We start from the raw sequence: 16459 nt of genomic DNA, 5'->3' as shown, positions 1-16459 counted from the left end.
GGAACCTCTCACAGGCAAGTATGGCCACCATATCCAAAATTCAGAGGACTTCATCAGCTGCCTGAAGACAAGCTGCAACAGTCAGATCTTTTGGTTAGCTTTGACGTTATATCTTTATTTACAAAAGTGCCTCTGCAGGACTCATTAGAGCTTATCAGCAGCCAATGTCAGAAAGACATTGTGACATTGTTTAATATGTGATTACCTCAACTTATTTCTTATTCGCTGACCAGTATTTTGAACAAATGGGTGGTGTCTCCCATGGTGGCCAACTATTTTATGGAAGACTCTGAGGAAACAGCACCGCAGTCGGGAAATCTTAAATCTTCCTGTTTTTGGTGGTATGTAGATGGTACATTTTTGGCGTGGTCCCACAGAATACAGACCTGTGTTTTTCCAGCATCCAACTCACTTCACCCAAGTATACAGTTCACAGTGGAAGTGGAAAAAGATGGCATTTTACCATTCCTGGATGTCATGGTCAGAAGAAAAGCCAATGGTACATTGGTACAAAGTGTGTATCATAAACAAACTCAGACAGAACTACATTTGCAGGCCACAAGTTGTCATCGCCCTGCACAATGTTGTAGTGTCCTACACTCTTTGGTGCATAGACCACACGTGGTCTCAGATGCCAACAGTCTACCCTAGTGAGCCGCAACTCCTAAAAAAGGTATTCCAACAGAATGGCTATTCCAATAGACAGATACACCATGCATTCTGTTCTAAGCAAATTCAAAGCAGGGATGTAAATGAAGATGCGGAGGCAACCATTGCAATGGCATTATTGCCCTATTTTCGTACCTTGTCTTCAAGAATGGAAAGAATCCTCAAAAGGCATGACATCAAGTGTGTTTTTTGGCCACCAGCAAAATTGAGGAATTTATTGTGCTTGATCAAAGGTGACCTTGGCCTTAGCAAATGTGGTGCATATAACATCCTATGCCAATGTGTAAAATCTTATATTAGGCAGACATGCTGAATTGTGCAAGAACGTTTCATGGTACACCATCAATGCCACACCTGAGGCAACCCAGTAAATCAGTGGTGGTTAACTTTGCCTGGACATGGGGATCACGTTTTACGAAAATATGGAAATTTTATCCCTAGCATCCTCTTCCTGGGACTGTGTTGTTAAGGAGGCTATACATAAGTGTACAGTGGTCAATCTTAACATGAATGCAGGTTTTCAATTACATGCCATCTGGAATCCAGCACTGGCTGCCATTCAATCAAACCAGGGAAAAAAGAACATCAGATTCATGACTAGATGCAGCACATTGCTGAAATATTGTGGGATTTACACGATTAGGTTCAGTGGTAAACCCGAAAAGTCAATTTGTGACTGGAGAGATGTTTCAGTTTTAGGCATGTACGAACATTGGGTGCACAATGACTATTTACAAAACCTAAAAATTGAGAACTTTAAACTTACAGGCTCCCTTTGCAAAACTGTATCAAAACATGGAGGAAATTGTATATATGGCAAACAGAACTCAGATTACAGGATATTAGACTCTGTGTGTAAAATTGCAAAAGAGGAGGTGTTTGAGGATACAGCCATAATTAACCATAGTGAAGGTAATAATTTTATGGATTTATAGATCATCAGATTTTTTAAAGTATCTTGATCTTTTTGTAAGTAAACTCAAAAATTATGAAAGAACTAGTGTACTATGTGGTGGTCTTAACAGAAATTTCATAAGCAGCAGTACAGAAAGAGAGAGCTTTCTTAATGCCATCAAAAGTCACAACCTGCATGTAACAATAAACTCCCCAAACCATATTACAAAAACTAGTGCCACTCTGCCTGACCAAGTTTGAGTAAATGAAGATATATAATCAGCTCAGACATTCAACACGGGATATAGTGATCATTGGGCACAGCTACATACTGTGCCCCTCAGCTGCTCTCCATGTGTGGAGGACCCTCTTGTATATAAGAGAAGTGAAATATAGAACATTTTCTGCATTTGCTATCTAATGAATTGTAGGATAAAACTCTTTGTAAATCTAATACTAATGGCAAGTTCTGCTATTTCATAATGAAATTCAGTGAATACATTCAAAAAGAAATTAAAATGCACAAACAAACAAAAACAGGGTTACAGCAGGAATTAGTCTCCTGTAACAACACGAGAGCTTTATTCTAATTTTAAAAAACAGTGATCTAGAATTTCTAAGCTATTTAAAAAAAATACAAATCAGTTCTGAAGTAGGTTGTAAAGAAGCTAAATTAAGAGAAAGTAACCAATATCCCAGGGAATTGTCAAACAAGACTAAGGCATTATGGAAAGCTGTGCAGAAACTTAATGGGAAAATTGAAACTGATAAGAGTGTTGCTCTATTCCATAATGACAGCTTTATTACCAACCCAAAGTTAATTGCACACCTGTTTAATTTGAACTTTGCTACCTACAATTGCAAAGATTTAGTGCCCAAAAAATTTGGTAAATTAGCTGTGAAGGATGTCTGGGCACTTCACTTACAAACCTCAGTATCAACAAAAACACCATGTTCCTTGCTCCTGCTAGTCAAGGTAAGCTACGAAAAATCTTAAGTTCATTATAAAACCGCAATAGCAGACCCCTGATCATATAATAAAACTGCCAACAAACTTTGTCATCACACCATTACTAGACATTTGCAATTCTTCACTGTCAAAGGGCATTTTTCTACGTGTGCTAAAAACTGCTAAAGTTATACATTTCACTATAAGGAAGGCGACTCTTTGAAAATGTCAAATTATAGACATGTAGCACTGCAATCTGGATTTTTCAAAGAGTATAGAACAAATCTTCCTACCTCAGCTAACGAAATTTTTAGTCAGAGTAATATACTGTCAGTTTGCCAGCATGGTTTCAGAGGACAACGTTCCACTGAGACTTCTACCTTTCATCTTGTCAGCCACGCCTTAAGTGCAATAGTCAATCACTTACAAATTTCAGGTACTTTTTTGGACGTGACAAAGGCTTTTGATGTTATAGATCATTAAGTTATCTTTAAAAAAAAAAAAAGCTTGATTGTTACAGTGTGGGAGGGGTGCCAAATGAAAGGCTGAAATCCTGCTTAAGTAATCAGTCTCAGGTTACAGAAGTCCAACACAGACACATTAACACGACCCAGAACTACCTCCCACTTCTGCCCTCACTTACACACAATGTACCTCCGGGCTCTTTCATAAGAGCATTTCTTTTTCTAGTCTACATTAATTATCTACCCTCTTGTAAATAACGCAAAAGTAGTACTACTTGCAGATGATACCAGTCTGCTTATTGAGGTGAAAAATAATGATCTTACCACTGCTGCAGGTGTCATCACAGATAAAGCTGTGCAATGGCTTTATAGGAACAGGTTTGTCTTAAGCCCACATAAAAACAGTACAGTTACTCTAGACTTTCAGCGCCACCAAAATAAATATACTGTAAAGTCAGCAATTCACATGAACAACCATGAAATAATTCAGAATGTCACTGTGACAAAATTTCTCCCCTTTGCCTGCCAGAAATCTGAAATGGAACTCTCACAAAACATCTGTAAACTTCTAACACTCTAAACTAACATATGTAATTAGAATATCATCCGGCAATGCAACTCTTGAAACTGTAAAACTTGTGACACTCTGTTAAGACATTGCATTATCTTTTGGGAAAATTCTCCTCCTGCCATAACAATGGTGAGGAAGCATAAGAAAATAATCTGAATTATAAAAATTGAAAACAATAGAAGTTTCTCTAAGCAGTTTTTTAAAGATTTAAATATTCACCCTCTTCCCTGCATTTATATCCTAGAAATTGTGCACATTGTAAAAAAGTTTGATGAAGAAAGAGAATCCCTTTGTGTCCTTGGAGTCTTTCGCAATGGCATACATGAATAAAATGTTATCGGTTTTCCAGCCGCGTCAATTCAAATAAAATGCTCGAGCTTTTGATGGCCATCCCCGCCATCATCGTCAGGAGTTCACTGACTGCCGGGGCTGTTACGGTCTCTCGCTTATATAGACATGATGACATCAGCAGCCAATCAGATTGATCCAATGTGGCGCGCACGCGTAAGTCGTCCCGGGCAGCTTGTGGCAGCACCGGTGACGTCAGGTGGCGCCAGGGGGAGGCGCCACGTTTGAAACTGCCGCTCCCGCACCGCGCATCTGTCTCTGCTTTCTTTCGATGTCCAACGCCCGTCCCCATGCCCTGCTGAGTGTGTATCCCTGGTCTCTGTTGAAATTGTTTCTGTTTAAGCGAATCTCGGCAGCTTCCTTTATAACAGAGTCCCAATATGTAGAAGCATGAGCCAGCACTTTTGTATTTTCGAACTGTATCTTATGTCCTTTTTCTAGGCAATCCTCCGCTATGGCCGACTTGTCAAGCTCCCTTTGTTTTATATGGCGCTTGTGCTCAGTACAACGCTCCGCAACTGTGCGAATTGTCTGTCCAATGTACATGCTGCCACATTCACAAGGTACACCATACACACCGTACACTCGGAGAGCAATGTCGTCCTTAACAGGGCGCAACATATCCCGTATCTTGGGGGCAGGCCGGAACACTGGTTTTAACCCATGTTTCTGCAGCAGACGTCCTAACTTACTGCTAATTGCTCCACAGTATGGCAGGAATACAGTCTGTTGGGCCTCTTCTTCTGATTCACCAGCTGTCTTTCATCGGCGGCTCTTGAAAGCGTTTGCGATGTCTTTTTTGCTATATCCATTTTCCCCGAAAACACGTTTTAAGTTCTGCAATTCAGACTGTAGGTGGTCGTCGTCAGAGATAATCTTGGCTCTATGAACAAATGTGTTAAGAACAGCTTTCTTGTGTACAGGGTGGTGGAAACTATTGGCGTTCAAGTACCGATCAGTGTGTGTAGGTTTCCGATACATGGAGTGACCAAGCTGGCCTCCTGCCTTCCGCTCAACCAAAACATCCAAGAATGGTAGCTTGCCGTGCTTCTCCATCTCGACAGTAAATTTAATGTTGGGATGGACACCATTCATATGATCGACGAACTGCTGCAGTTTATCTTCACCATGAGGCCATGTCAGGAAGGTGTCATCAATGTATCGTAGAAAGCAAGATGGCCGTAATGTCGCAGTTTGCAGAGCCTGCTCCTCAAAGTGCTCCATGAAGAAATTTGCGACTGCTGGAGACAGTGGTGATCCCATGGCTGTGCCGTCAGTCATCTCATAATATTCATCGCAGTACAAAAAGTATGTTGTCGTTAGGATGTGATGGAACAACTTAATGATTCCAGATGGAAAACGTTGGGCCAAAAGATCCAGCATATCTTGTATTGGCACCCTCGTAAAAAGTGACACATCATCCAGGCTAACCATTAAGTAGTTTGGGCTTATCTTCATTCTCTTGAGTGTCTCAACAAATTTCTACGAGTTGACAACATGGTGTTCGCAATGTCCCAATTTTGGTGCTAATAATCCTGCCAGAAGTTTAGCAAGTCTGTAGGTTGGCGAACTGATTGCACTAACAATGGGCCTCAGGGAACACTTTCCTTGTGTATCTTTGGTAATCCATAAAGCCTGGGAGGTCTGGCGGCATGAGGCACTTCATCTGGTAAACCAGAATCCCTCAATAACTTCCCCGTCCTTCTGACAATGGCCTGTGTGGGATCACGAGTAAGCTTGTGGTACGTGGGGTCTTCTAATAAATGCAGCATCTTCAGGTGGTAGTCCGCAGATTTCAGAACCACAGTAGCATTCCCTTTGTCGGCTGGCAAGACAACAAAGTCTTCATTCTCACGTAATAACCGTAAGCAACATCGTTCCTCCTGGCTTATATTAGATTTTGGTGGCTTAGCTTTCGCCAGAATATGGCTGGTAGTTAGACTGACGTCCTCAGCTGCATCATGCGAAAGATTCCTAATGCACTGCTCTATTCCACTAATTATATCCAATATTGGCAGACGTCGTGGAGCTGGAGAATAGTTGAGGCCTTTACTCAGCACTGATATAGAGCCGTCGTCCAGTTCTTGGTTGGAAAGATTAACAACCGTTCTATGGGCCTTATCAGGTTTCACAACAGTTCTTCTGTGATCCAGTCGGTCGAACTTGGCACATTGCTTCGACGTTGCCTTGGATAAACTTGCATGTTGTTGCGCTGCTGTAGCTACATCCACCAACTCCCAATCGAATGGTGACAATGTTGAAGACAAGGACAGATAACACTCAAGCAGGTTCCTGGAGTTATGATCAAGCTCGTATCTTGTCTGTCGTGTCCGCTGTCTCACTATGGCGAGACTGGTCCTCTTCAAAATTCTGTCCACTGCAGCAGTTTGAATGTGGTGCTTGACTACTGCAAAGTGAGGAATTATCTCCTTGTCCCGGCAGCGTTGTAAAAATGCCAAAGAACTTAGCAGATGTGATCTCTCTCTCTGCAGTTTTTCTAGCAGTCTCACACTGCGCATTATGTCCTCACCGTAGAGGAAAGCTGTGTGTCCTCGGAGTATTTCGCGACAGCATACATGAATAAAACGTTCTCGGTTTTCCAGCCTCGTCAATTCAAGTAAAATGCTCGAGCTTTCGATGGCCATCTCCGCCATCATCAGGAGTTCATTGACTGCTGGGGCTGTTAAGGTCTCTCGCTTATATAGGCATGATGACATCATCAGCAGCCAATCAGATCGATCCAATGTCGCGTGCGCGTGTAAGTCGACCCGGGCAGCTTGTGGCAGCACCGGTGACGTCAGGTGGCGCCAGGGGGAGACGCCACGTTTGAAACTGCCGCTCCCGCACCGCGCATCTGTCTCTGCTTTCTTTCGATGTCCAACGCCCGTCCTCATGCCCTGCTGAGTGTGTATCCCTGGTCTCTGTTGAAATTGTTTCTGTTTAAGCGAATCTCGGCAGCTTCCTTTATAACGGAGTCCCAATATGTAGAAGCATGAGCCAGCACTTTTGCATTTTCGAACTGTATCTTATGTCCGTTTTCTAGGCAATGCTCCACTATGGCCGACTTGTCAAACTCCCTTTGTTTTATATGGCACTTGTGCTCAGTACAACGCTCCGCAACCGTGCGAATTGTCTGTCCAATGTACATGCTGCCACATTCACAAGGTAGACCATACACACCGTACACTCGGAGAGCAATGTCGTCCTTAACAGGGCGCAACATATCCCGTATCTTGGGGGCGGGCCGGAACACTGGTTTTAACCCATGTTTCTGCAGCAGACGTCCTAACTTACTGCTAATTGCTCCACAGTATGGCAGGAATACAGTCTGTTGGGCCTCTTCTTCTGATTCACCAGCTGTCTTTTGTCTGCGGCCCTTGAAAGCGTTTGCGATGTCTTTTTTGCTATATCCATTTTCCCCGAAAACACGTTTTAAGTTCTGCAATTCAGACTGTAGGTGGTCGTCGTCAGAGATAATCTTGGCTCTATGAACCAACGTGTTAAGGACAGCTTTCTTGTGTACAGAGTGGTAGAAATCTCTTTATACAAAACACTGCTGTGCACAAGCACCATACTAGTTTAAGGGAAATATCCATGTGAATTATTCCAGCAAACATGTATCTCAGAAGGGTGCTTATTGCCCTGGTGTAACAATCTACAATAAGCTTCCATAAATTTTTAAGAATATCAAACATATAAATGCATTCAAAAAAGTTGTGAAAACTTTTTTATTAAAGAATTGTTTTTTACAGTTTCTCAGATTATATGAGTAACAAAGTAGAACAGTTGCCTAATACTATTGTACTGTAAAATGTGTCCAACACCTATAATACATTATATGTATATAAGATTTACTGGACCAATAAACAAACATGTATATAACATACAAAGATATGCAGATAGAAGAGGTTGGCAGTGTTAAATTTGTGGGATTACAAGTCGATAATAAATTCAGTTGGCAAGGGAATACCACAGAATTGCTGAAGCACCTAACCAAGCCTGTATTTGCAATGTGAATGATGTTAGATGTAGGAGATACAAATATTAAAAAAAAAGCATGCTTTGCTTACTATAATTCTATTATGTCATATGGGATCATGCTGTGGCATAAGTCATGAAAAACCTGTTCAGAACTGCTTAGTCTACCCACTGTTTCTCAGTATATTTATTCCTTACTGAAATTTGTTGCAAATAATCTCTCTCTTTCCAAGCAATAGCTCAATACATATCAATACTGGTAACAATAACAATCTACATAAACACCTAAAATCACTTACCTTGGTCCAAAAAGAGATCCAGTATTCAGGAAGACACATTTCAATAAATTGCCAGCAACCATTAAAAACTTTGTTTCAGATAAAAAACAGTTTATACAGAGTTTGATAGACTTTTTGGTACACAACTTCTTCTATTCTATAGATGAAGATCTTAATGGCAATTATTAGACCAGCTTAAGTAAAAATGTCTGTTAGGTTTCAATTTTGACAGCGCTTAGTCACAACAGTCAAGATTAGGTATTTGGTGTATGATAATAAAAGTTATATCTATGTTTCATTCTGGTAGTGTATTCTGTAAATATTAAAAGTTCCAGTTTACTTTAATATATTGCCATTTTTGACAACCTCCTGACAAATGATTTGGGAAGTGAGCATTATATCCAAATGTTCTATGTCTTCTATGTTATATTTTCTGACATGTTTCATACTCACAAGAATCATTTCATTTTTGGGTCTATGGAATGAAAATTGAATGTAATTTGATTGTTTTACATTGTCATTATGTTAGTGACTACTGAGAATAACCTGCTGCGTCGTCTTTACTATTCATAATTGCTCACAGTATCTGTTACTGTTAGGCTATTAGGTTAGTGCATAAGTTCATAGCATGGTTCCCTTCCCCCCCTCCCCAATGTTGGTGTTCCAGTTGCTGTGAGTTTATTTATTGACTGTCATATTTTATTTGTAGTTCATGGTTGGTATTTGAGTTTACATTTTGTCATTTCGAGATGGCCTGAAGTGAGGCTACTCCATAACACCTGCCCACATTCTGCTAGAGTAACAAGAAACACTTTATAGGAGCTGTCAGGAACTCATTCCGCACTCACCTTCTTCACCTTATTCGCACCCACAGATTTTCCATTTTCTATCGAACAACCTTCAAAGAACTTCCTTCGCAGCTGAAAATGCACTCCGAACATGGCTCGATGAGTTCTTAGTCTCGAAACCACATGATTTCTACAGTCGTGAAATCAAGAGTTACCCCAGGATTGGCAGACTGTTACAAACAGTGAAGGAGAATATATTATTGATGACTAAAGTAACTATTATGTGTATTTGTCATGTTTATTAAACATATGGAAAAACGCTATGAACTTTTGCACGAACCTAATAATGTAAGGCCTATGCTTTGTGGTAAATGTGTGGGAAGCCGTTAGTAAACTGGTCCCATAAATTTTACAGATGTTGCTTGTTACTGTTCTTCTACAACATGATCAGAATTTCAATGTAACATACACGGCTAGTATCTTCATAATTTATTGACTAATGCTTAACTGTTTCCCAGTTTTCACTTCTAATACTTTTCATTAATTTCACATAGAGCTGTGTCCTGATTCGCCATCATACTATGGGAATCGCTCTGCTTGTTACATGATGCTGCATCAGTATAAGGAGGCTCTAGAAGATGCCAGGAAATCAGTTCTTCTGGATCCAAGATTTGTTAAAGTAAGTATACTGTAATATTTACTTTACGATAATTCATTTGTGTGAAAGAGTAAGTTACTGAATATTGTCAAAACTGGATTTTCTTCCTGAATATGTGAAAGTTGGAAAGAATTTGTATGTGATAAAATCTTCTTGGGTTGACAGCTGAGTCAATGTGTTGTTTCCCAGCAACGTTTCAGCAAGTTTCGTACTTGATATCTTTCGTACTTGACATTTTCAGGCGAAGTGAAGATGGCAAGTAAGAAACTTGCTGAAATGTTGCCGGGGAAAAAAACACATTGACTCTGCTGTCAACCCGAGAAGATTTTATCGTCGAGATTCGCCGAGAATGCCTGAATTCTCATACAGGATTTGTATGTGTTTCACCATATAGGAAGTATCAGGAAATCAGCTGAAAGAACTTTGTAGTCCCCAGATGTCTTTTTTATTAGGGTACTACATACAGCTAGATAACTTGTGAAACTGTTTCATCGTATTAATATACTAACTCTGCAAGTATGACAGTCTGTTGTTTTTGTGTGTGGTGATCTACGGGGGATATTTCATCATATAATTTTTTTGTAACAGAGCTTATGTATTACTCAATCAAAAATGTTGTGCCAAATTAAGGATGTGCTGCAATTATTTTATATTTACATAACAAATAAAATTTCCTTGCTCTGTGAACACCATTTTTTACCAGCTACAGCAAAAATACATTCTGAAGTATGACATTTATTTCATTAAAAATATGGCTTTCCTTGCAGTATCTATACTACTAGTGTAAACTTTTTGTTGTTGTTGTGGTAGTGGTGGTATCCAGTCCAAAGACTGGTGTGATGCAGCTCTCTGTGTAAGTCTCATCAGCCTTCTGAATCTGCATACTGTATTCATCTCTGTCTCCCTCTACAATGTTTACCCCTGTACCCCCCCCCCCCCCCCCCAATACTAAGTTGGTGATCCCTTGATGTCCTAGAATGTGTCCTATATGTTGTGCCAAAGATATCACTTCTCCCCAATTTGTTCGGTACCACCACATTAGTCATGTGGTCTACCCATATAATCTTCAGCATTATTCTGTAGCACCACATTTCAAAAAAGCTTATGTTCTCTTCATATCTAAACTGTTTGTCTGTGTTTCTCTTTCATATATTTCCGTGCTCCATACAAATATTTCTGGAAAAGATTTCCTAACACCTAAATCCATATTCTGTGTTAATAAATTTCTCTTTTTCAGAAACACTTTTCTTGGTATTGCTAATCTAAATTTTATATCCCCTCTACTTTGGCCATCATCAGTTATTTTGATGCCAAAATAGCAAAACGCATCTACTACTTAAAGTGTCTTATTTCCTAATCTAATTCCCTTAGCATCACCTGATATAATTGGACTACATTCCATTATCCTTGTTCTGCTTTTGTTGATGTTTATCATATATCCTTCTACCCATTGTGTTCAACTGTTCTTCCAAGTCCTTTGCTGTCTCTGACAGAATTACAATGTCATCAGCAAATCTCAAAGTTTTTATTTGTTTCCCTTAACTTTAATTCCTATTCCAAATTTTTCCTTGGTTTCCTTTACTGCTTGTTCAATGTATAGATTAAACAAGATCAGGGGTAGGCTACAAACCTGTCTCACTCCCTTGTCAATAACTGCTTCCTCTTCATGCCCCTCAACTCTTACAACTGCCGTCTAATTTCTGTACAAGTTGTAAATAGCCTTTTGCTCCCAGTGTGTTACTGCTGCTACCTTCATGATTTCAAAGAGTGTGTTGCAGTCAACATTGTCAAGCTTTCTCTAAGTCTAAAAATGCTATAAACATAGGTTTGCCTTTCCTTTCCTTTCCTTGACCAGTGTTCTAAGATAAGTCATAGCGTCAGTATTGTCTCGCATATGCCCACATTTCTCTGGAATCCAAACTGATCTTCTCCCAGGTCGGCTTCTACCAGTTTTTTCATTCTTGTGTAAAGAATGTGTGTTAGTATTTTGCAACCATTACTTATTAAACTGATAGTTTGGTAATATTCACACCTGTCAGCACCAGCTTTCTGTGGAAATGGAATTATTACATTTTTCATGAAGACTGTGGGTATTTTGCCTGTCTCATATGTCTTGTGCACCAAATCGAAGGATTTTGTCATAGCTGGCTCTCTCAATTCTATCAATAGGTCTGACAGCATGTGGTCCACTCCTGGGCCCTTGTTTTGACTGAAGTCTTTAAGTGCTCTGTAAAATTCTTCTCACAGTAGAAAGTCTGTTTCTTTTCTCCTAATAACATTTTCCTGAGTATACCCCACCTGGAGATCCAAAAGGGGATTATTTTATTGAAGAGTATGCCATTATTAATTAACCATACAGTATAGCTCTATGCCCTTCAGGAAAAATTACGGCTATAGTTCGCCTTTGCTTCCAGCCATTTGCAGTACCAGCACAGTAAGGCCATTTTTGTTGATGTTAAAAGGCCAGATCAGTCATCCAAACTGTTGCCCCTGCAACTACTGAAAAGGCTGCTGCCCCTCTTCCTGCTGCCCCTCTTTGGGAACCACACATTTGTGTGGCCTTCAACAGATACTCCTCTAATGTGGTTGCACCTACAGTATGGCAACCTGTATTGCTGAGATACTCAAGCCACCCCATCAGTGGCAAGGTCTTGGGTCATGTAGAGTTTTGTACCCTTCTCTAAACATGCATGCTGGCCCAATCAGTGATCAGACTTGGTTTGCCAGTGAAAGTGTTAATTATGACACACAATTTTGCTTATCAGAAGTGCTACAATCGTCTAGATTTCTATATTTGTGTGACAGTCTTAAGCTGTCTTTAAGTAGGAATGGCTACTGGTAAAATTTGTAAGTAACGATAATAATTTGGTGTGGTCCAAATGTTTAAATTGGATAGAACTTCAGCAACTTACATAGCCTAACACACCCCAGTTATCCACCTAGGGAACAAGGACCTCTAGTTTAATATGAAATCTAATCCACGTGTCCTTTCTGGTTAATCTTTACATTATTGAGAGGTGGATGCTATGTTAAAGGCCACTGAAAAAATCCATGATACAACTAGGATTCAACCCCATGACCTTCTGGTTTTCAGACACACTCCTTACTGCTAGACCACTGACTCTGACCTACTTATAAGTTACACACCATATTCTGTAACTGAATTGGCTGTGAAGTCCTGTAGTAAAGACCTTTGTGTGTGCATCACCGTATGGATGACACAGATTGGTCCTCCAGCACCAGAATTAGTATTACATCATGTGCTCGATTCGTGCTGCCAACCAAAAAAAGATACATTGTTTTCTATAAATCCAGCTGTGGAGATAACAGAGAACATTTGAACAATTTAGGAAGAATGAGTTGTACATATATATGTAAAACATTATTATTAGAATTCTGGCTAGATATTACCTTCGGGAGTTGAAATTCACTACTATTGGTAAATACACACAAAAGCACAAGAAACTGTCTGTCCTTCTGGAAAAATTAGTTCCTTTCTTGGGGTGGAAAGAGGAATTGTTTGGGGACTGTTCAGAGGTCAGTTTACTGAAAGTTGTATCACTTGGCTACCATTTGTTAAAAAACCTGCCTTCCCACATTGCCGGCAGTTATGTGATTCTGTTAAAATACTAATCTTTTCACCCGTAAACCCTTCTTTTTATCCTGAAAACACACAGTCACATTTGTTTTTCTTCCCCCTCCTCCTTTGTAATAACAAGACTGCAGTTCTGCAGCTTGACTAGAGTGGTGGATTGTTGGGTGGAGAGGGAGAGAGGAGATTGGAGGGGGAGAGTGGATGATGGTTGTGGAAAGATGACTGATGGCTCAGAGGGAGGCAGCAGGGGAATGGGATGGGAATGCAAATAGGATTGCTGGAGGGAAAGGCATCAGGTGCATGGGATAGGAGTTACATGGACGCTGGTAAGTTTGTGCAGTGCACAATGAAAATTACTTGGAGGAGTGCATTGGGAAGTGGTGACAACAGAGGAAGAGGAGACTGCAGGGAAGATGGCTTGGGTGGAGGATAAGTGAAATTAGGGTCCTGGGGCTGGTTGGAGAAGGGTATGGGGAGGGAGCGTGTGGAAATTGAGCCCAGGAGTTTTATGGGAATGAAGAATGTGCTTAAAGGACAAGTCCCATCTGTGTAGAAGCTTGATGACCAACACCAGCTTCTCTGAACTATGTAGATGGGAGTTATTGTATGTCGATTGACATCCCACTGCTGATTCCACTGTGATCTTATCCTGCTATCTCTCTCCTGACCTTTCCTCCCAAATAACTTGTCCAAGTCTTGAATAGTTCCATTACGTCCATGCCTTCTCTTACATGCCGAATGAAGACATACTGCTTCTGAAGCTTAGGTTGTCATCTGTTGTTAATATGTATCAATCTGCTGCTGGCTGGTAAAAACAGAATTTAAAAAGCTACATTAAAAGTATCTCTATGCATCGACTAATAAGTTGTGGCTTATTTGCATATTTTCACTCCTTTATTGTACAGAACTATCTTCTGAGACAGTTCACACAAAGTAGAGTATTCATTCTGCAGAAGCAAGGTGCAATAATATTATGTACAGTAGATAACTGCAAAACTTGCAGAGGTCCCATAATAGATCTGAGAATTCTCACTTCACTCACGTCAACAACGATTTTTGTTGCGGGCTGTAAAAATCAGTTTTAGCTAAACTGTCACGTAGACAATTTTAATAAGAAACAAACACAATTTTCGCATAGACTTTTGCCATTTTAAGGTTGAGAGCAGAGTTGAATACTCCTGTGCAATGATGTTAAAGGTGGTCCCATTTAACATAAAGGAAGGAATTGAGAATCCCTACCACCTAAATAGAAAATGAAAAACGTATATCGATCTTTTTATGAGTAACCTGAATATCTAGATCAGAGGTCTTAAAAAATTTTAGGTGCATGATAAATAAGTTTTCATTATAAAACTGATTGACAAATATTAGTGTACTGTAAATGCAGCTCTGTATTGATAGCTGTAGGTAATTATTTTCTGTGGAACATACCTATATAATCAACTGAATCTTAATTTACCTCTAAGAGATAAAGAGCAGCTGTTTGTTATAAGTAAGAGAGCAACAGCTTTTTTTTCCAGAGTAGTGACTTTCTTTCTGAATTTAAATTTTACTGGGATGAGCATGGATAATACTGAAATCGTAGCATTTGGGTGTTCATGGTTGTAACTGTAGCAGATTACGAAAGAAGCACCAGCTATCATTGTACCCTAGCCGATCATTCCCCTGTGGATCTTCTATCCCAGGCATCATACTTTGTTTCTTATTTGGTGTTTCATTGCCTGATAAGGAATTAATTTACGAAGGGTACAGTAGGGAAGCTACAGACAATAAAACTCTGGATAATCTGGAGGAGAAATATTTTAAAAAACAAACACACAAATGAGAATATCCTCTGTCACAAGGTTCCATAAATTATCACTCGCATAATAGAGCAATAGACTTGCTGTAGAACAAGTTGAAAGTAACAAGAGTTCACACAGCAAAACCCTCTTCAGATAAAGACCAGTTTCCAGAGCGAGCATAAAAATTAAATAATGGATATCACTTTTGACAAAAGAAACTAACCCCGGATCATGCATATGATGATGGCAACAGGGGTCAGCCAAAACAACATATCGCGCTACATGTTGATCTGCAGTTTCATTATCTTGTGGCACAGGCAAAGCAATAGTACAGTCACAGCCATTAAAATTGTGATGTGCGTGGTAACCCTAAACCTCATGAGTGGGTCGTGGATGTATAACCTAGGCTGTTCCTGAGATAATGGATAAGTGGTAGCCACTAAATGGTGGTAAATGTTGTACCTCATGATGTTGACACCTCTAGAAACTGCAGTTCAGTGGGCTGGAGAGCTGCTCCCCAGTTTATTTATTGACTCTGTCGATGAGTTATAGTGCACCTCTGTAGTATGTGAAAAGGTCCTTGTAGTCCATGTAACAGGGGTGAGAGATGGAACCATTCCTGGCATCCTGGCCACATGGAGTGGCAGAGTTCAAACCCCATGTTGGGTGATTTGAATTAGTGCAAATTCTCAGAATGCAGGAGAACTGTTTATGCATCTGCCACTGCATGGCTTTAAGGATGATTCAATAAAACAGTCAGAAAATAAAGCCAGATTTCACTATCTTGGTATTTTTGATATTAATTAAATGGGGAATGTCAAATTTGTTCTCTCCGCCCTATCCCTTCCAACCAATTGTCGTCCATGTGGACAATACCTTGGTGGTGTCTGTGGACTTGGGAAAAGTAATTTAGTAGTATCAGTTCAGTAATCAGGTTTGATGAATTGTTAATCAACTGAATGGTCTGAGTATCAGTTTATTCAGAATTTTATTTGAAGTTCCTTTGTGGTGATGAAGTTCCTTTGTGGTGAGGACTGTTGTGGACAGATGCTGTGACCTAACCAAGTGCTTCTTGTTTGTGACAGTCATTGCATTACAAACTGCACAGTGATAGTTTTCTGTTAACGCATCGACAGTTCAAGATACATGGTTTGCTTATCTCCTGTTAATATATGCTTTGACTTACTCTACATCCGTGAATACTCTCCTCCTTTGTCAGATCTATAGAATATGATGGATGGATAACACTGTTTGTGTCCTGCTTTAATCTGAATTGTCAGTAAAATTTAATTAAATCCATTGTTTATCTGATAAGTCGTGTTATTCGAGAGGTTTAGTTTCATAATTGTTATAAGTGTTTTGTGTCCTAAAGGAGTAAATGTAGTTCATTGTGGTTTTCTTTTTTTTTACTTTTTAACTGATATTAAAGAATATATGAAAGAAGTTAAGGTCAATTTTTTCTTTTAATTTTTTGTGTGAATAA

At 39.7% G+C, this 16459-nt stretch overlaps 1 protein-coding gene across 1 annotated transcript in view; it reads left to right on the top strand.

Annotated features, from left to right (window-relative positions):
• LOC124796467 (dnaJ homolog subfamily C member 7) overlaps positions 1–16459 on the top strand; it is a 94615-nt gene that overhangs the window by 32201 nt on the left and 45955 nt on the right. The window contains exon 3 of the mRNA XM_047260693.1: positions 9494–9618. Within this exon, the coding sequence (XP_047116649.1) occupies positions 9494–9618 (125 nt within the window). The remainder of the gene's footprint in view (positions 1–9493; positions 9619–16459) is intronic.

Source organism: Schistocerca piceifrons, chromosome 4 (assembly GCF_021461385.2).
Source record: "Schistocerca piceifrons isolate TAMUIC-IGC-003096 chromosome 4, iqSchPice1.1, whole genome shotgun sequence".
NCBI classification, from domain to species: Eukaryota; Metazoa; Arthropoda; class Insecta; order Orthoptera; family Acrididae; genus Schistocerca; species Schistocerca piceifrons.
The sequence above is the reverse complement of the archived record's forward strand: the minus strand, read 5'-3'. Positions and strand labels throughout refer to the sequence as shown.